The sequence below is a fragment of the Sander lucioperca genome, chromosome 9, assembly GCF_008315115.2.
Source record: "Sander lucioperca isolate FBNREF2018 chromosome 9, SLUC_FBN_1.2, whole genome shotgun sequence".
Lineage (NCBI taxonomy): Eukaryota > Metazoa > Chordata > Actinopteri > Perciformes > Percidae > Sander > Sander lucioperca.
In genome coordinates, this window is record NC_050181.1 from 40,929,870 (window position 1) to 40,951,743 (window position 21,874).

The window sequence follows — 21,874 nt, forward strand, 5'->3', positions numbered from 1 at the left end:
AACACAGTAAAATACATTATAAAGAAAACTAGGCATCCCAGCATCATTTAACAGAGACCAAAACGTGTCAAACATAATTCAGGTGATACAAATACCTGTGAAAATCGCAAGATCTTTAGAAATTAGGTATATGGTCACTATATGCCAAATATGCATTGCAGACACACTTTGGGAAATGTTTGATTTTCTACCATGAGCTTTCTGTTGATTAATAAATCAAGAAAATTAATACAGCTGCTTTTTGGTGTTACCTCTCTTCATGCATGTGGACAGTTCATTTTTTACTACTTCTTAGGAAAAGAGGAAGCGCTTCATATTAAGAGAACATATTTTTAAAAAGGAAAAATAATAATCCGCCAGCAACCGAGAGATCTGGAGATCTAAGTGCAAGGAAAAGCAAATCTTCATTCTCTAAAGCCAGATCTGCCTGTATGTAATAAAAAGGGAAACATTTTAATGAATCATTCATACAATTGGGTACATAAAGTTATGAGTCCAATAAGAATAAAAACCATTAAACCATCTGAAAATTGTCATTTTAGTGTTAATATAGTGAGGTGAAATTATAAACAGAGCTTGAACAATATATATATAACATGCTTATTAAAATTATTCTCCACTACCTCCCAGACCCAAACAGCAAACCACAAAAGAAAAACAAAAGAACAACATTTTAAATTCTAATGTGATGTCAAAATTTCAGTGTTTCATAAATTCATAGAGTAAGACATATTTCATCCCAAACATGTGTTCCCAGGTGGTCAGCCTTAAGGCAGTCAAAAATAGAGCTAGAAAGTCAAGTGTTGTAAAACAAGTGAATATGTATGCTTATCTTTCTGAGAGTTTTCTCCAAGTGCCTTTTCCTCCCAAAAAAAGTGTGAGACATTGTCTGTGTTTTTTTTTTTATGCACATCATCAATCAGCCGTTTGAGGGCTCATCATCATCTCCATCTTTGTTTTGAGGCCCATGGGGCTCCACGTTCTCCTTCATGACTGGATAGACCACCGAACAGAGCTTTTGGCACAGATGAGTCATTTTACCTGATATAGTTGGGAAAGAGACAAAGAAAAATATTTTGATATTAGAGTTAATGGTTCATATGGAATTTCTTATATACTTGTTGGCATGTATCCTGATTAAAATACCATTTTATTTTTATGCTCTCCATCAAACTGGGTTCACTTTTTAAATCAATCCTCTACTTTATAGAGATGCAATTACATCTATAGCATATTTCCTTTTATTTGAAAAATACTTAAGTTGGATCGTTGTATTTAAAATTTCCCAATAAGTGAAGCAGGGTCCCCTTTAATGCTGACAAATGTAGTAAAACTGAACATCTGTGTACTTTAACCTTTTAACCCATGTATTTAATACTGAACCAAACTTCACACAATTCACTTTTGAAGTGGACATATTTTTTACAGTCTATAGGACAGACTCACATTTACGAGCATCTCAAAGTTGAAATAACATTTTCGAATTCAAGATCTGACATCTTTTATCTAAGACACCAGGATGTTGCCTTACCAATAGCAATATCACAACACTGCGGCTTGTTTTCCCAGTATACTCCCAGAAAATAGACAGGGACACCAGACATCATAATGGCCAGACCAATACCACAGATGACAGGCTCAGAGTAAAGGGAAAAGACCAGCAGGAAGGCCCAGAACAGCAGGTAGATTACTGGCCATATCAGGCTCACCTGGAGGATGAGGGAGAAAAGTTAAAATTCACATGTGGTTTTATCTATTAAACAATTATTAATACATTTAAGACACCTTTTCGATACCTTTCTTGAGGTAGTCAGTGCAGAGCCATTGCTTCAAAAGATTTGTGAAATTGGATTGTTGGTTATGAATCAGAATTAGATACAGTTTGGCCTAAAATTGAGCCCTGTAGCCTTGCATAGGCTAAGCCATATTAAGTATACTTTATGTATTGTGTAGTATTCATCGAAAATATACAGGCATCAAAATGGTTTGAAACTCTTGTGTGTGTTGCTACTATGCCCTGGCACTTGATTGTTAGTATAAATGGTGGCAAACCAAAATGCGTGTGTGTCTTTACCTTGATAGGTCGATGCAGGTCGGGCTCTTTGATGCGCAGCACAATCTGCCCGGCGACAGTGACCCCATAGAAGAGGTAGTTGATGAAACCCACGTAGTTTATGAGGGTGTAAATGTCACTGGTGCACAACATCAGCAGAGTGGAAATTAACTGAATGTGGTGAGAGGGGGGAATGTCATAATTTCTGCACAAAGTGAGGACAAAGCGCACACAAAAGGACAAACAGTAGATGTCTCAGATGACTCACAGTAAACAGTAAAGCTGGGATAGGAGTGCAGCGTGTGACGTGAATCATGGCCAGCAGACGTGGGAGATGGCCTTCCCTCGCTCCGGCGAAAAACAGCCTGAGAGACGGAACAGTTCAGTGCTGAGAGCAGAGCCTGCTGGTGCATGCTTACCGTGCGCACTCGCCAGCTGAGAGCTCAGGAAACACACAGTTCAGGTGATTATGGAAGCACCAGTGAAGAGACAGGGGGATAAATGGACCAAAACAGGAGTACAATGGCTGCAGTACTTTGGAATGTGTTATTGGTCAAGTGGGGTCATCTTACCAGAGCCAAATATGTTCCTAGAGGAATGCAGCTTTCTATTCAGTCTTTTTCCCTACAACCTGAAATCCAGCTTGTGGCCCTAGAGATGAGCATTTACACTGCTCGTGCATTTTATTCCTGTTTAGCTTCTCATTTTCACCCTGCTTACAGTGTCTCCATGTACATCTACTGACAGGTATTGGGCTAAAATATCCGCATTAGAACAACAAAAAACATGGCAACTGCAAAAGCTGTAATGAGAGGGAGGACAGAAGAGCGGGGTGGGGGGGCAAACTGACCGCGACGACGTGAAGAGGGAGCCATTGACACCCCCGAAGGTGGAGAGCGCCACAGAGATGGGCATGATCCATGACATAACTCCTAGCAATTTCTCTCCAAATGTCTGGGAGAAATATTAGTAGAGAAGAGGAGGAGGGGGAGACAACCAGTACACATACTTGAATAACAGCCACTAATCAAGACATTTTAAAATGGAGAGCAAAAGGGCGACAAGACTCAGCAGTACAAGCTTTATGTTACAATGAGGAACATGGGTCAGATCAATGTGGTTACAAAGACTAATACGCTTCTAGCTGCATGCATTGTCTACATTACAAGTTACTGTTGGTCTGTTTTCTCACCACTGCCACAGCGTTGGAGGCCAGCAGCTCCTGCGGGCTCATGGCTGTGATGTAGGCCACGTTGGCAAACACATAAACGAAGGTGACCACGGGGATAGAGATGAAGATCGCACGTGGTAGATTCCTGGGAGGATGCGAGACCAGATTGTGGGTCATGGTATATTAACCATTTCTGTGACTGAAGTTTGAGGTTACCATAGAAAAACGTTACTAACCTTTGATTCAACAAGTGGACACATGTGGATACATAATCCAAAACAATTTGTAAATTGTAAATGGATGGACTGGTGACAGGGATACGATTTCTAAGTGGTTTATGAACAAATCAGATTTATCTTATTTACTGCCTTTTTTAATTGAATGGATTGGATATAACCCTCCTCTCTTGGATTACATTAGATTGTACAGGTGTACCTAATACAGTGGCCACAGAGTGTATATTAAACATGTATTTGTATGTACAAGTGTGTGTGTTTGATGCATTTGGTACCTATATCAAGTAAAGTATTTTTTCAGTGAGTAAATCACACAAACATCTTCCAAGATTTAGAAAAACTCTGGAAATTCAATCAAAATTCAATCTGAAAATCAGATACAGCTTCAATGCTCTTAACTAATCATTGTTTAATTTCTTGTTTTTGTAAAGACGTCCTTATACTCTCCTGGAACCATCACTTTATCGTGGTGGAGAGGTTTGTGTGTCCCTATGAACCTGAGGGCTGTGTTGTCTGGAGCTTTGTGCTCCTGGTAGGGTCTCCCAAGGCAAAGTGGTCTCAGGGGAGGGGCCAGACAAATAATGGTTCAAAAACCCTATGAAAAAACGAGGTAGAGATGGAGTGACCCTGCCCGGAGGAAGCCCGGGGCCCCCGTCTGGAGCCAGGCCCAGATGGAGGGCCCGTCAGCGAGCGCCTGGTGGCCAGGTTTGCCACGGAGCCCGGCCGGGCACAGCCCGAAAAAGCTACGTGGCACCTCTCTCTCCAACCCATGGGCCCACCACCTGTGGTGCCACATGGGTGGCAGTGAAGGTCAGGGGCCTCGACGGACCAGACCCGGGCAGCAGACGCTGGCTCTGGGGACGTGGAACTTCACCTCTCTGTGGGGGAAGGAGCCGGAACTTGTGCGGGAGGTGGAGCGCTACCAGTTGGATCTGGTGGGGCTTACCTCTATGCACAGTCTCGGTTCTGGAACCATACTCCTGGATAGGGGTTGGACTCTTTTCTTCTCCGGAGTTGCCCAGGGTGTGAGGCGCCGGGCGGGTGTGGGGATACTCACAAGCCCCCGCCTGAGCGCCGCTACATTGGAGTTTACCCCGGTGGACGAGAGGGTCGCCTCCCTACGCCTGCGGGTTGTGGGGGGGAAAACTCTGACTGTTGTTTGTGCGTATGCACCAAACAAGAGCTCGGAGTATTCGGCCTTCTTGGAGACCTTGAATGGAGACCTGTATGGGGCTCCAGTAGGGGACTCCATAGTTCTGCTGGGGGACTTCAACGCGCACGTGGGAAATGATGGAGACACATGGAGAGGCGTGATTGGGAGGAACGGCCTCCCTGATCTAAACCAGAGTGGTTGTTTGTTGTTGGACTTCTGTGCTAGTCATGGATTGTCTATAACGAACACCATGTTCGAACATAGGGATGCTCATAAGTGTACTTGGTACCAGAGCACCCTAGGCCAAAGGTCAATGATCGATTTTATAATCGTTTCATCTGATCTGAGGCCGTATGTTTTGGACACTCGGGTGAAGAGAGGGGCAGAGCTGTCAACTGATCACCATCTGGTGGTGAGTTGGGTCAGAGGGTGTGGGAAGGCTCTGGACAGACCTGGTAAGCCCAAACGGGTAGTGCGGGTAAATTGGGAACGTCTGGAGGAGGCCCCTGTCCGACAGACTTTCAACTCACACCTCCGGCGTAGCTTTTCGTGCATCCCTGTGGAGGCTGGGGGCATTGAACCCGAGTGGACAATGTTCAAAGTTTCCATTGCTGAAGCTGCGGCGGGGAGCTGTGGTCTTAGGGTCTTAGGTGCCTCAAGGGGCAGTAACCCACGAACACCGTGGTGGACACCGGTGGTCAGGGAAGCCGTCCGACTGAAGAAGGAGTCTTTCCGGGATATGTTATCCCAGAGGACTCCGGAGGCAGTTGCAAGGTACCGAAGGGCTGCAGCCTCTGCCGTGAAAGAGGCAAAGCAGCGGGTGTGGGAGAAGTTCGGAGAAGACATGGAGAAGGACTTTCGGTCGGCACCAAGGTGCTTCTGGAAAACCGTTCGCCACCTCAGGAGGGGGAAGCGGGGAACCATCCAAGCTGTGTACAGTAAGGATGGGACGCTGTTGACCTCAACTGAGGAGGTAATAGGGCGGTGGAAGGAGCACTTTGAGGAACTCCTAAATCCGACTAATACGCCCTCTATTGTAGAGGCAGAGCTGGAGGATGATGGGGGATTGTCGTCAATTTCCCTGGTGGAAGTTGCTGAGGTAGTTAAACAACTCCACAGTGGCAAAGCCCCAGGGATTGATGAGATCCGTCCAGAAATGCTTAAAGCTCTGGGTGTGGAGGGGTTGTCTTGGTTGACACGCCTCTTCAACATTGCGTGGAAGTCGGGGACGGTGCCTAAGGAGTGGCAGACCGGGGTGGTGGTTCCCCTTTTCAAAAAGGGGGACCAGAGGGTGTGTGCCAATTACAGGGGTATAACACTTCTCAGCCTCCCCGGTAAAGTCTACTCCAAGGTGCTGGAAAGGAGGGTTCGGTCGATAGTCGAACCTCAGGTTGAAGAGGAACAATGCGGATTCCGTCCTGGTCGTGGAACAACGGACCAGATCTTTACTCTCGCAAGGATCCTGGAGGGAGCCTGGGTGTATGCCCAACCGGTCTACATGTGCTTTGTGGATCTGGAGAAGGCGTATGACCGGGTCCCCCGGGAGATACTGTGGGAGGTGCTGCGGGAGTATGGGGTGAGGGGGTCCCTTCTCAGGGCCATCCAATCTCTGTACGACCAAAGCGAGAGCTGTGTCCGGGTTCTCGGCAGTAAGTCGGACTCGTTTCAGGTGAGAGTTGGCCTCCGCCAGGGCTGCGCTTTGTCACCAATCCTGTTTGTAGTATTTATGGACAGGATATCGAGGCGTAGTCGGGGTGGAGAGGGGTTGCAGTTTGGTGAGCTGGGGATCTCATCGCTGCTTTTTGCAGATGATGTGGTCCTGATGGCATCATCGGCCTGTGACCTTCAGCACTCACTGGATCGGTTCGCAGCCTGCTCTAACAACTGAGCTAACCCGGCCACCAACCATTTGTTTTTTAATCTTAATAGCACAAAATCCTTTTTTTTTTTAATCCTTTAATGCATTAGGTTATGTTTTTCTTTTTTGTTGCTCTTGCAAATGTGCATGTTACCTGTATGGATCAACCAACTCCTCTGTGACGTAGTTGAGGAAGTTCCAGCCTCCATAAGCAAAGGAGCCTTGTAGGAAGGACAAAGCTATCTGACCGACACCGTAGTCGCGGAAGGTCTCAAAGGCGTGTGCTGGCTCCAGCCAGTAATAGTGACCTGTGAACAAAAAAAAAAATCACATGTCAGATTTAAGAGACCTATAAAGTTCATCTACAAAGACATCTTTCTGGTAATACCAGATCACATAAAGGTCTAGACAAAAGAGATATTGACTAGAGTGCATCGCCAGCTTCTATGTTAAAGTGGAATATGAGTGGGCTATAAGTCGTGTGTGTGTGTGTGTGTGTGTGTGTGTGTGTGTGTGTGTGTGTGGTATGAAGTGTATGAGGGACTGTAATCCCTCTATCACGTTGGAATCACAAATCCCATGGGACCCTGAACTACTTAATATGCAACTACACTGTGTAGCCTACTACTGACTTACAGTGTACGCTACAGTTAGACATTGTACTACTATATTTACCTGACAGAGAACGTTGCAGATTCAGAATTTAATCACTAAATATCACAATGAAATGTGGAGTACCTAATCAGACAGTTGCCTAATGGACTCATGGTGGTGTGCTACCCACCTGGCCCGTTATGAGAGCTAATCAGCACATATCTGTGTTAATCAACCACCATAAACGGACTGTGTGTGTGCAGAGAGAGAGAGAGAGAGAGAGAGAGAGAGAGAGAGAGAGAGAGAGAGAGAGAGAGAGAGAGAGAGAGAGAGAGAGAGAGAGAGAGAGAGAGAGAGAGAGAGAGAGAGAGAAATTTTCATCAACGATACTGCATGTTGATATCACCACAGTCAGCGTTTAAAATTATGGCGGTGTTGTCTCGTCTTATCGTTAACGAGCAGTACACTTTTTTAACCGGACCCAGGGTGAGTCTGATGAAAATGCTGTCTTTGCCAGGTCAGCTCTGAGATAGTCTGCATTGCACAGCACTGTGGAGGAATAAGCTCCAAGATTAGGTTGTTCTGCCTCTGGTAAGTGGTGAATGTAGGGTGCCCGGAGCGGGCGCCCATATATAGAGGTTTACTCCTCGACGCAGAGGGCCCGGTTTCGACTACGACCTGCGGCCCTTTGCTGCATGTCATTCCCCTCTCTATCCCCTTTCATGTCTTCAGCTGTCCTGTCAAATAAAAGGCCTAAAAATGCCCCAAAAATAATCTTTAAAAAAAGTGGTGAATGTACAGCTCCCAGACAACTTAATATGATATAGTGTCTGGCTTTTGTTTGATATTTAGTGTTGGCAAATGGCTTTTTATTGAGTTTCCTCTTAGCGAAATAATAGACATGGAAAAGCCAGCGTTACTTAGCGCCTTTTCCCCCCAAACTTATTCAACACAACAGTTGCGATGTTCCTGTCAGCTATCCGCTCGTGCTCCAGGAAAGTGAAGAAAAGTTTGCTTGGTATATCCAGCAATCATGTTATGTTAGAAGCTGCAAAAAGTGAATCACAGCCCAAGCCGGGAAAACCTCCCCCACCCCTGCTGCTGTCCAGAGCGTGTCAACAGCCTGCTGCGTGCTACACCAGCAGTTTTATTTTTAATGTCCAATATCCAATGCTGTCCAAATTGCTCCAAAATCCAAACCCCAAGTTCATTGGGTACCCACAAAACCAAGTGTGAAGCAGATTGGATAAAGGGCACACACACACACACACACACACACCTCTTCAGAAGAGGTAATTATCTTCACCTGAGTTTCTGCGTGCGAAAGTCACCAGACATCATTTTTAGGGCTGAACGATTAATTGCATTTGCGATAATATCGCGATATGTTAAAACGCGATTTCCTAATCGCAAAGGCTGCGATTTGGTCACATGACTCGCAAGAGCAAATCAGTCTGCACTTCGCAGAGAAAGCATCACCTAGCACGCTAACGCTACGCCGTACCTTGAGCTGATTTCTGTCAAACAACTCTGAGTTGTAGTTTAAAACTTTTACAGCCATTTTAATAAAATGAAGGGTTTTATTCGGGCTCGAGTCCATACATGCAGTTAATGGATACAGGCACACAGAACTCAAGGCTCGGTTGGCAACGATTAGCTCTGATTAGCGGTTAGCTCCGGTTAGCTCCGTTATAAAGATATGAGTGGAGGAGCTGCCACTGAGAGGGGTAACAACCAGACTGATAAATGACGTTTGGGGAGCTTTCACAGCAGCGTGGCCGCGGCGTTTCAACAGTTTTATTAGTACAGTTAATCCCACGGCAAGAACACCAGCAACTACCTAACGCAACGATAGCCTCTCTGAACTAGTGATGGGATGTTTGACACCGAGGCACCGAAGCTTGTATCACTCCCCCAAGCACACTGGTTCGAAGCAGTGTTGGAGCTTGTATCGAATTGAAATAAGCACGTGACTGATGACGTCCGAAGCTTCGAACGTCACTGAAACTCTGGAAGGGTTGGCTGGATTCATGGATTCATGTCGCTGCGTGCTTACCAAGGGGGTAAGCTTCGCTTCAGAGCTCGAATCTCCTATGGCGCCATTTTGATGCTACAAAGCGATCACCCCCCCATTGACTGCCATTCATTTTACGTCACTTTGACAGCGAATAACTTTACATCTGAAGCGTTTAAAGACTTTATTTGTCCATTGTTTATTTCTAAAGAAACACAACAATGTATAAAAGGCTCCATTACCTTGTACCTCACGTTATGGCTCCGTAGTATACGTTTTTGTAAAAATAGGCTAACGATTGCTTCATAACCACGCGACTTACTGTCGCATAGTAGAGGAATTACCGTATAGTACAGGAGAAGCTCGCAGGCAGTTTGGACTTACATTAGCTGTTTAAGTTTAATTACTTATGTTAACTAGCATTTTAGTTAGCAATAATTAGCCTGTGTCCATGTTATCTCCTTACATATACCTACGCTCTCCTTCTCTGCAAGATTGGGAATTATTGAGATTTCTCTTGGCACAGCTACCAGAAGACTTCCAACTTTCAGACACGTTGCTCACAACACATTTACGTTGTTTCTCTCAGTTGGAGGCTGCGCAGTAACGCTCGGTGCTCACCGGAAAAGTGCTTCTAAAGGCCTTCACTGGTCTCCGTCCAGAGCAACGGGATCTGTTGGTCCATTCTTATATACAGTCTATGGTGCTTACCAACGGCCCGTTAGAATTCACTGGAACATCGCGGGGTTTATGAGTGTGGCTTGCAATTTATTTGATTAGCCTTTTAATGGAAATTAGCCTACTTACATACACCTGTACATAATTCTACGTAGCGGTAGAAGATGGAATTGTTGCTGCAGTTTATTGAATCCATATTTAGCCTAATTAAACATACTTACATTCAAATCCTGATCACAGTAATTTATATTATTATATTATGTTATATTCAAACATAGGCTTTATATTTTTAATTCAGTCATGTCATGTTCATGTCATTTAATTCAAGTTCATATTGCCATATGCATGTGTCCATTCTGTCTCTCCTATGTTCATGTTGTAGCTTCGTTCGAATGTGTCGAGTTCATAGCCGCTGTCATTTCTGACTGACCACCAGATGTCACTGTGTTGTTTTTGATGCTTTGGATCATTTTGCGATACAATCAGGAAGAAGCTTCAGAGGCTTCACAAGGCTTCATTCGCCCATCACTACTCTGAACAAGTGCACACGGCAGCACGCAACTTCACGAGGGGGAGGGGCTAGAGGCAGCTCCTCTCTGTGCACTGTAAAAAATTACACGTGTGTGTGTGTGTGTGTGTGTGTGTGTGTGTGTGTGTGTGTGTGTGTGTGTGTGTGTGTGTGTGTGTGTGTGTGTGTAGATATATACTATATACTATATTTTTACTTATTTAACTGTCTAGTGTGTAATTGTGTGTTCATACTATAAATTATTATATTATTATTCTTTGTTGAATAATACAGAAGACTAAGAGCTTAAAAAAATAATCGAATCGCAATATTTGGGGAAAAAATCGCAATTAGATTATTTTCAAAAATCGTTCAGCCCTAATCATTTTCTAAACATAGCCATAGTGAGAAATACAGAGAGCTGATAGGCTTCATTAGCTTTGTCGCAACTCATTTGGCAATGGCTTGTACTTAACGGACGTTCATTAATATAAAAAAGTTACGCACTAAAGCTTTAAGACAGTGATTTCCAAACTAGGGGCCAAGGGAAGTGGAGGATGAGGTGATTAACAAGAAATAAAAATAAAGTTCCATATTTATTGTGAAATACTGGATAGTTTTTCCTCTTCAGACCTCAGAACACTCTGAGAAGGGAACATCACTCTTTGAACTGCTCACAACTCAGACATCATGCAACACACAGTTGACACCGCTTCACTTTAAAAAGGCTAAAAGCCAAAAAGATTAGGAACACTGCCCTAAGAGAGAGACATGGACAGTAACAGAATTGTAGACTGTGTGAAAGAGACCCACAGAGCGAATAATACCTTTGCATATTTGGACGACACCCATGACTATGATGAGACCCAAGGCCAAAAGCTTGCCGGCGGTGAAGACATCTTGGACGCATGTGGCCCAGCGCACACTGTAGCAGTTCACCCACGTCAACAACACTACAGGACAACAAGAGAAAAGTTATAAATGATATCTGTTGTCATGTGAGGAATACAATTGTTCCATTCCACTGACATACAGTGTGTTCCTACAAATAATATGGTGCAATCTAAAAATGTGAAAAATTGACTCAAGCATGCAACTCGAGTAGTGAATTTCACCCACTGCCCTTCTACATTGTGTGTTGTGAAAAATTAGTCAATGATCAATTACACTAAATGTTTGACACTTTCTATATTAAAGAAAAGATGTACTAGATGTTGCAAGAATTTACTAGAAACAGGTAAATGTATAATGCAAAAATGTTATTTTACATCATAAACATTAAATTATTGCAAAATCATGGGGTTAATGTATCTTAATGACAAAATAATACACATTTTAAAAAAAAAGTATCTTTAACTTCCGTCATATCATTCATCAAATCGTATGGGAGTTAGTTTTTTCCCCTCCATGTTAAATATTTGTTTGGCCTTAAGCCATTTTGTCCCATTTTAATAGATTGGTCTAAGTTAATGAATTGGCACAACACCTATTAACCTTTATGACTCATCTTCAGGACCAGCAGTAGTGAGCTACAGTAAATGTGACACTGAACAGAAAAACTTGTCTTGTGGTTGAAATAGGGAGGTATGACAAACTAGTGTCCAGAAAAGTTACATCTTAAAAATTCAGTAGGTTCTAACTGGGAATCACTGGAGGAGATTATGGGTTGCGAAAATAACATTTTAAAACCACATTTTTTTTTGCAATTTCTAACTTTGGGTTGGGTACTACCTTCTACTGTATGAACAAGGTGGTGACAAGACAGTTATTTGTATTCTGACAATGTGTTTGGAAGACATGTGAAACTAGTCCAAACGTTGCTATGGCATAAGTGCGACTCTATGGACTTACCCTTTTCACCTAAATAAAAGCCTGCTCCAGTAGAAATATAAGAAAACACCTGCAAAAACTTGCAAAAAGTATTTGTATGACCAATCTTAACTTTAACTTTAAACAGGCAGGGTAAAAAAAAAACAGGGTTTGCTTGAATACTTGTACATATTAAGGTGGACTCCAGCAATTTAGTATTGCTCTTCCATGACTTGTTTAATCTGTCACTCACAAGTTCCCAAGAGTCTACAGCCATGCTAGCAACGTTGTAAGGCTGTACTTAGGCACAGGGGTGCTGTGTAGTTTATTAGTTTAGCGTATTAGCATGCTAACTCATTGTAAATGTGATCATCCTAATCATTTACAAACATTTTTGAGATATTTCAGTCTGGACCACGATGGTGGGCCGACAGACAGACGGACATTGCCATCGCAAGAGCCATTAATGCAGCACAGGCAGGGATATCCTGAATGTTAGTAACCAGTATGGCTCAAGCTCCTGCACAGCCCATAATGAAACTCATGCATTATTAATACAGCAGTAGTTTGCAGTTTGCAACGCAGGCTTATTGATCACAATTTGTACCAAGCTTGTCATCAAGCTCAAACCAAGATTACTCAAATTATCTAACTTGAATTATTTTTTCAGAGTTGACAAAGCTCCTCCAGACACCGAAGACATTATAAAACTGTTTTACAGGCTGGGTTGTACTCTTGGTGAGTGCTGCATTTGGTGTGCATTTGCTGACAAGCGAAATAGTTTTTGCACGGCCTCATTCACTGCCTCTAGTACACACTAACCAACAATTAAATCTGCCACCTTCTTTTGACAGAGTTGAGCATCTTTGAGAAGAGTTTTGACAAAATACAATACATTTACCATGTCTGAAATGATTCTTCAAAGAGGGCTTTTAATGCAGTGTCATGATTAGGGCTGGGCGATATGGAGAAAATCAAATATCACGATATTTTTGACCAAATACCTCGATATCGATACCGCAACGATATTGTAGGGTTGACTATTGGAGCTTTCAATAAAAGATCTACACAATGAGATTTTTGAATAATAATCATCATTAATGTGGATATAATGACTAAGTGGGTAAAGGCAAATAATAGAACAGTTAAAACAGTCTGGTAAGTTCAGAAAATGACATCACTTTAACGAAAAGACAACACTTATGCCATATTACGATATTACGATATACAAAATCTAAGACGATATCTAGTCTCATATCACGATATCAATATATTATCGATATATTGCCCAGCTCTAGTCATGATCTGTATCTGTTAATGCACTAGCCTCAACCAATAGCCATTTAATCATCACTTTAAATGTATGACTCACTCAGGCAGACACCAGCCAGCAAGCGTAAGCCACTCTCTGGGGGGAGGCAGGAGGGGAAGAGGGGCTGCAGGACGTAGTTTGAAAAAGTCAGAGCAATCACAGCCTGGTTAGTGGGGTAGATAACCAACAATGCAATCCACAGACGCAGAAACCTGCAGACATCACGGGTAGGAGGTTAATGAGACATGGCAACATACCACACACCACAGTCAACATCTCAACCGTGTGAGAGCATGCCAGCCCTTGTTACCGCAAAATGTATTGGAAAAAAGAAAGTTAAGCATATTAGCGAAGTGCATTATAAAAATGCACTGGGGCATTGTTGTTAAAGACAAGAGACATGAGTGAAACTGGGTCAGTGACAGTCTGGGATGCTGGGAATACAAAACACAATACATTGGAGAGGATTTAATTATATGGTGAGCATGGTTGTGGAGGAGGAGGGATGGGGACGGGGTTGACAGCAAGTTCTCATTAATTAAAACAGGTTTGCTATGGACTTTTTTTGAACTACATGGAATTGGAACACAACTTTATAAAATATAAACCCAAGTTACCACAAACATTTGTTAAAGCCCCTTTATGTACATTATGTGATTTTAGCATATTTCAAAAGGATTATGACTTCTGATTCCCCCCCCCTAATGAGACAATCCCAGTTAACTTTGGTACAGTATGCATTGCTTCAACACTTTACTCAGTGTCCTCATGTCAAATTTGTGTAGAGGCTCACCTATGGCTTTTGATACTTCTACTCAGAGTCACTTAAATCAGATTTTAAAATTTTACACATAGGGGCTTTAATCTGATAATCAGACAAATAGCATTTTGTTCTCACCCTGCCAACTCTCCAAAGATGTCCTTGACATAGGAGTAGTCTCCCCCTGACTTGGGGATGGTCACGCCTAACTCTGCATAGCAGAGAGCACCAATGGCTGTGATAACTCCAGTGATAACCCACACAATGATGGCCACACCCACGGAGCTAGCATTCTCCAGGACCCCCTTTGGACTCACAAAAATCCCTGATCCAATGATGTTGCCTGAGTGAGAGAAAAAAAAATAGATACAGAAGACAGATTAAGGACCAAAATCAGACACAGGGTTGAATGCTAAGGCATATCAATGTTAGATTTTTACAGGAAATAAATGACCTGATCTTGGCGAGACAGTTGACCAAGATCAGGTCATTACTTTTCTCTGCAGACTAGAAAAGATCATCCGTGCTTTTATCTCCTCCAGACTCAATTTTTGCACCGCCCTTTATTCACAAAATGCTGATGCCAGGCTTTTAACTCGCACTAAGAGAAGTGACCACATCACATCAATCCTTGCTTCCCTGCACTGGTTACCTGTTAGTTTTAGAACTGAGTTTGAAAATGTACTGCTAGTTTTTAAAGCCTTGAATGGTTTGGCTCCTGCCCATTTATGTGATCTGTGAATTCCCTATGAGCCAGAACGCTGCTTGAGATCCTCTGGCAGGGTGCTACTAATGGTTGCAAGATCTCGAATGGCCAACAAAAGGTGACCGGGCTTTTTTGCTGTCTGGGGCCCCTCAGCTGTGGAACTCCCTGCCTGAGGATCTCAGGCTGGCAAACTCAGTATCTCACTCACTTGACTCACTTTTACGGCTTTTTCTTAACCAATGGTATAGCATGGCAATGGAAAAAGTCACTCATCTTCTGTATAAAGAAGCATAACATTGCATATATGATGCTCATCAAACAGCATGAAAACAAGCTTAAAGCCACTGAAACAGATTTCAGGCTATAAAGAAAGATACAACTTCCTGTCACACGATGCCCCATTTCCTGTAGTGCTCATGTTTTGCATCCAATACAGAATTACCTTGGGCTTTGTGTGGGTTTCTTGGGGCTCAGTTTCCTCATGCCTGGGCTGCTGCTCAGTCTAGCCCTGGTCCACAGTGGATTTTCTGTGCATGGCACACATTACTGGCTCATATTATTGTTTCACATTGGGCTATAATATGAATTTTTTTAGAAGCCTGATCCTGCACTTGGGACTGGCCGAACAGATATCCCATGTTTCCCAAAGAGATGGCAGAATGAGTTTATATCTTTTGTGCAACTCTTGGGACCAACAAACAAATGAAGGCAAGTACAGTGGCTGGGAAAAGATGAAGAGTGTAGTGCACCTATGACACTGGCCAGTGCCTACCCAGATTTCATGGAAATAAGGTCCTTGCCACTTTGTGCAGTTTGAATGTGTAGTGACAATTTATAGCAAATCAGCATCAGTTGTCACTTACTGGATGTATGGGCTGTTAAGCTTGGGATTAAAAGCAATTATGCAACAGTGACAAAAAGACAGCACTTGAAGTCTGACTCAGCAAGTCCAGGAACAGAGACAGTCACAAGGATTGCATACATTTCGAAGGATTAAGTTGTAAAATTACTATTTCTCTCTTTTTTTGTTGATCAAATTCGGTTAACGTTACCTTTTACTTTTTAAATATGTGTATCATATTAATTTGACTAACGATAAATACATTTAAAAACATTATTCTTCAGATGACACTTATTTACCTAAATTAAATCCATTAAAATCCATACATCATGCTGAGGCCACCACAGAAATCAGGGTTTAGCAGCTTCTTGTCAATAAAGCAACCACACCCCAACCATGCTTAAGATGGCGATGGGAAATGCCATGTCAATAAAAAGCAATTCCACTAATGATAGTGTCCACCATTATAGAGACCCTATAATGGTGGACACTATCATTAGTGGAATTGCTTTTTATTGACATTTTTCTTTTTTTCTCTGCATGTATGGGAGGTAGGCAGCCGACAAAGCAGGTTTCATGGCAGCGAACAGTTCCCTGGAAACATGAAAGTGACCATGAAACAGCCTGTGCAAGATGTACGAGTACACTGTCCAGCAATCACAGGGAGGGATTATAGTCAGTATAAGGCTTAACCTTTTAGAGCGCAATGTGAATGGTTGTTTTAAATCATTGCTGCTTGATTCAGCTACATTTTCTTTACACATTTTAAAGGAAGACGGTTCATGACATCATGAAAAAACTTTCAACATGCATTTAAAATGAGAAAATATTACTTGGGTGGCTGGGATCTATAAAATTGGGCCTCATTAGTCCAAATTGGGGATTTATGACACAACCAAGCTGTAAAATATCTGTAATGAAATCCGAGTGAAACTAAATGTATGATTATTTTGTTGCCCCGATTTAAACACTATCACACTATATGCAGTACCATAACCTGTTGGACTTGTTTGTTGTTACCAGGGGCCTCTTAAGTTTAAAGTATGTAGTGGAAGGCAAACTCATTTTGAATTCAGCTTTAGCCCATTATTTAAGCCCAACAAATACTTAAACAATAAAGCATGATGATACATACTCAACTGTTATATGAAATTAATTAATTATGCAGAAAAAAAATGTGTTTTCTTAAAAACTTGTGGGAGCTGAGGGTGATATATTAACACTTAAATCACATGTAGCCTACTTACCGATTATAATGGCACAGGCGCTGACTAGGCCGATCTGTTTCTTCAGAGCCACCCCAGAGCTTCCTTCTGCATCTTTCCCCACACCCGAGTGGGAGTCTTGGGGCTCCGAGTGACTACTGCCCCCGCCGCTGCTCCGCTTCCTCGGACCCAAGTTCATCCTAAAGTCCTGTTCAGCGTGCAAACCTCTTTTGTGGGCAGCCTCCCTACTAAGCCTACCAATACAGAAATACACAAGTTGTTTTTTTTTTTTTTTAAGGGATACAACTCTACAATATTTCCTGGACAGTTTTGCTCAGTTATTTCTCCACCACTTTCATATGGCCCATTAAAGGTCAAAAATGCTGTTAAGGCAGTTTCCGTTACAGTAGGTCCGTGCTAAAAGTAGAAACCAGCATTAATAATTAATAAGGACGGCACGATGGACTGCAGGTTAGCTAGTGACCACCACAAACAGACTATATCATTTGAGTTTGTTAAGCAAAACGAGAAGTAACGATAGCTTAAAACTCGTATATGCAGTTCAAATTCACCGGTTTAACATGTCTCGCAGCAGGACCAACCCGAGTTTGTTTCCTGTGTAACAAGGCACTTAACCCATCAGCACTGACCGCGTGGTCTTTGTTTTGCTGTAGGCAACTCGGCAAATGAGGACCCACCTTTTCGGGCAGCTGTAGTGACTCGAACCCCTCCTAAAAGCTCCCTAATAAGTGACGGACTTCATGCTCGGCATCACTCATGTCGGCTAGCCTTAATAACAAAAGACCTCCAGCTGACAGCCTCGATACATAGAAAAACTGGTTATTTTAAACCAATCATCGCAGCCCAAATTGTCAACACGCCCCGCCTTCTGTAGTGAGGACCCTGAGCTCCGTTTTTACCATTGACAAAATACACTAAACTGAAGAATCACCAAAAAAAATCTACAGAAAACTTGAATAATAAGCTTAATGTTAAAAAAAAATGGATGTAGGACTTCAAACATATTACAAACATACAAAAATACTGCTTGTTTAAAATGAGGGTCCTCATGAGGCCTGTACGAATCAAGATCAACATGCTCTGGATTTATTTCAGTTACCCGGCTTCACCTAAACTAACAACCACGGTCCCGCATAACCTGTGTCACGACGGTGGTTAACAACTAACTTAATCAACCCAGGGTTTCCCAATCCAGCGACGCGCGCGTTCACATACAAGAGGTGGTGTTTGCTCCAATGACCAGTCGCAAACATACCAGAGCCGCATATTTTACATAAGAAGAGCAAACTATAATTCTACATTAATATGAAGAACACAGACACGGTTTTACAGGCAAAACGCAATACAGTCGCTGCTTCCTAAAGCAGGAAGGAAATATGACACTGTAATTGCGTAATTTACAAGCGCTTACTTCCCCATCAGTCAGGCACAAGATCTGACCATAATTACACTTGTGCTTTCCATAAACTGCCGTTGCTTTAGCCTATTATTTCAGTTGCGACCCTGGCAGTGGTAAGCGATCGTGAGAGCAAATAAAAAACATAAAAACATAATTCAAACCGATGTGCGCATTGGCAACACACGGCTCAAGAAGCCGACAAATAGCCTACATAATTCCCTCTGCTGAAAATCTATATAAAAATACCCATCAGGTAATGTTAACGGGGTTGTCGGTCTCTAATGTTTAACTTTTATGAGCGCACCTCTCTCTCTCTCTCTCTCTGCGCACCGAGCTCCACCGGATCTTCTAAGAACAGTGACGCCGTTATCAACCGAGTATTGATTGGTCTGTAGGCGGTTCTTTTACACCGGTTGATCACTAATCCCCAACATAACCTGCTCCCGAGCAGGTTATGTTCAGCACCACGGCGATTTAACCAGAGGCCTGTACTACGAATCAAGATCAACATGTCCTGGATTTCTTTCAGTGATCCGGCTTCACCTAACCTAACAACCGTGGTCCCGCATAACCTGTATCACGACGCTGGTTATCAACTAGTTCAGTCAACCCAGGTTTTTCCAATCTAGAGACGTGCGCGTTCACATAAAAGAGGCGGTGTTTGCGCACCACGACCAATCGCAAACATCTACCAGAGCTGCATCTTTTAAACAAGAAGAACAAACTATAATTCTACATAAATATGAAGAACACAGACACGGTTTTACAGGCAAAACGCAGGAAGTAAAGCTGGCAAAAAAGCCGACGCTGTTATGCGTAAATCACAACGTTTAGCTTATCAATATCCAGTGGTGTAGTCTACGTAATAGTAAGCTCCAGGATTTCCATATACTCACTTAAAAATGCCCAATGACACGTAACAACATACTTTCCATTATATGTTTGATATATTTTGAATTGTCATCTGTGCTTTTTTCTTCACATAGGCTCAATGGAGGTATTTCACCATAAATTGGTGCATAAAAGTGTATCGGAATGCAGGAAATGAAGTCGTAAAAAACATAATTTAAACCGATGTGCGCATTGGCAACACACGGCTAAAGAAGGCAACAAATAGCCTATAAGTAATTCCCTCCGCTGAAAATCTATATCTTTCATAAAAATACCCATCAGGGAATGTTAACGGGGTTGTCGGTCTCTAAATGTTTTAACTTTTATGAGCGCACCTCTCTCTCTCTCCGCGAACCGAGCTCCAGCTGATCTTCTAAGAACGGTGACGCCGTTATCAGTCGAGTATTGATTGGTCAGTGGGCGGTGCTTTTACACCGGTTGATCTCTGATCTCCAACATAACCTGCTCCCGACCAGGTTAGGCGTTCAGCATAAGTTACCACGGCGATTGAACCCGATCACAAGTGATCCACCTTCGTAGTACAGAAAACCCTGGGTTGAGCCTGAAGTTAGTTCGTTAACGCCAAATCTCGCTTCGTAGTACAGGCCTCTGGTAACAAGTGATCCACCGTCGTGGTACACAAAACCCTGGGTTGAACCTGAAGTGACCTCGTTAACGCCTAATATACAGCTTCGTAGTACACAGGCCTGAGGACAGGTATACTGTAGCCTTCATCTAAAAAAATAGGTCAAATTATAGTTTATGGTAACTTAAGTGTAAGCTTATCAACTAATTATAATTGCCTGCATAAATGTAAGTATGCTTAACACAGTGTAGGATCTTACATGGATGAGATACAGTGAGGAAAATAAGTATTTGAACACCCTGCTATTTTGCAAGTTCTCCCACTTAGAAATCATGGAGGGGTCTGAAATTGTCATCGTAGGTGCATGTCCACTGTGAGAGACAATCTAAAAAAAAAAGAAAATCCAGAAATCACAATGTATGATTTTTTCAACTATTTATTTGTATGAAACAGATGCAAATAAGTATTTGAACACCTGAGAAAATCAATGTTAATATTTGGTACAGTAGCCTTTGTTTGCAATTACAGAGGTCAAACGGTTCCTGTAGTTTTTCACCAGGTTTGCACACACAGCAGGAGGGATTTTGGCCCACTCCTCCACACAGATCTTCTCTAGATCAGTCAGGTTTCTGGGCTGTCACTGAGAAACCTGAGAAGAGTTTGAGCTCCCTCCAAAGATTCTCTATTGGGTTCAGGTCTGGAGACTGGCTAGGCCACGCCAGAACCTTGATATGCTTCTTACAGAGCCACTCCTTGGTTATCCTGACTGTGTGCTTCGGGTCATTGTCATGTTGGAAGACCCAGCCTCGACCCATCTTCAATGCTCTAACTGAGGGAAGGAGGTTGTTCCCCAAAATCTCGCAATACATGGCCCCGGTCATCCTCTCCTTAATACAGTGCAGTCGCCCTGTCCCATGTGCAGAAAAACACCCCCAAAGCATGATGCTACCACCCCCATGCTTCACAGTAGGGATGGTGTTCTTGGGATGGTACTCATCATTCTTCATCCTCCAAACACGGTTAGTGGAATTATGACCAAAAAGTTCTATTTTGGTCTCATCTGACCACATGACTTTCTCCCATGACTCCTCTGGATCATCCAAATGGTCATTGGCAAACTTAAGACGGGCCTTGACATGTGCTGGTTTAAGCAGGGGAACCTTCCGTGCCATGCATGATTTCAAACCATGACGTCTTAGTGTATTACCAACAGTAACCTTGGAAACGGTGGTCCCAGCTCTTTTCAGGTCATTGACCAGCTCCTCCCGTGTAGTTCTGGGCTGATTTCTCACCTTTCTTAGGATCATTGAGACCCCACGAGGTGAGATCTTGCATGGAGCCCCAGTCCGAGGGAGATTGACAGTCATGTTTAGCTTCTTCCATTTTCTAATGATTGCTCCAACAGTGGACCTTTTTTCACCAAGCTGCTTGGCAATTTCCCCGTAGCCCTTTCCAGCCTTGTGGAGGTGTACAATTTTGTCTCTAGTGTCTTTGGACAGCTCTTTGGTCTTGGCCATGTTAGTAGTTGGATTCTTACTGATTGTATGGGGTGGACAGGTGTCTTTATGCAGCTAACGACCTCAAACAGGTGCATCTAATTTAGGATAATAAATGGAGTGGAGGTGGACATTTTAAAGGCAGACTAACAGGTCTTTGAGGGTCAGAATTCTAGCTGATAGACAGGTGTTCAAATACTTATTTGCAGCTGTATCATACAAATAAATAGTTAAAAAATCATATATTGTGATTTCTGGATTTTTTTTTTTAGATTATGTCTCTCACAGTGGACATGCACCTACGATGACAATTTCAGACCCCTCCATGATTTCTAAGTGGGAGAACTTGCAAAATAGCAGGGTGTTCAAATACTTATTTTCCTCACTGTATGTCTGCATTTTTTTCCACAATTGCTCAAGCAGGCAAAAAAACACTAAAGTCCTTTTTTGACCCTAGTTGCATGACTATCTTAAGCAACTGCGACTTGTAAACTGTACAAACTAGTGCAAGAAACATAAGACAGACGGGGCGTACACTCGCAAACTCAAAGAAACGATAATTTCCAAGTAAGACATGGCGAAT

The 21,874-nt window shown here is 42.7% G+C and overlaps 1 protein-coding gene across 4 annotated transcripts; it reads right to left on the minus strand.

Annotated features, from left to right (window-relative positions):
- Nucleotides 1-432: 432 nt before the first annotated feature.
- On the minus strand, nucleotides 433-19,567 carry slc7a8b (solute carrier family 7 member 8b). Of its 4 annotated transcripts, none has more exons than XM_036004847.1 (12): nucleotides 19,545-19,567; nucleotides 16,941-17,152; nucleotides 14,285-14,489; nucleotides 13,447-13,598; nucleotides 11,093-11,218; nucleotides 6,626-6,779; nucleotides 3,246-3,369; nucleotides 2,904-3,007; nucleotides 2,322-2,418; nucleotides 2,075-2,224; nucleotides 1,532-1,709; nucleotides 433-1,041 (listed from the first exon to the last, which is right to left on the minus strand). In XM_036004847.1, the coding sequence occupies exons 2-12, from the start codon at nucleotides 17,095-17,097 to the stop codon at nucleotides 920-922; spliced, it is 1,569 nt and encodes a 522-aa protein (XP_035860740.1). In that variant the 5' UTR covers nucleotides 17,098-17,152; nucleotides 19,545-19,567; the 3' UTR covers nucleotides 433-919. The 4 variants fall into 4 exon arrangements, with proteins under 4 accessions (XP_035860740.1, XP_031166429.1, XP_031166427.1 ...); XM_031310569.2 differs by lacking the exon at nucleotides 19,545-19,567 and adding an exon at nucleotides 18,360-18,374; XM_031310567.2 differs by lacking the exon at nucleotides 19,545-19,567 and adding an exon at nucleotides 17,597-17,835.
- Between the last annotated feature and the right edge of the window lie 2,307 nt (nucleotides 19,568-21,874).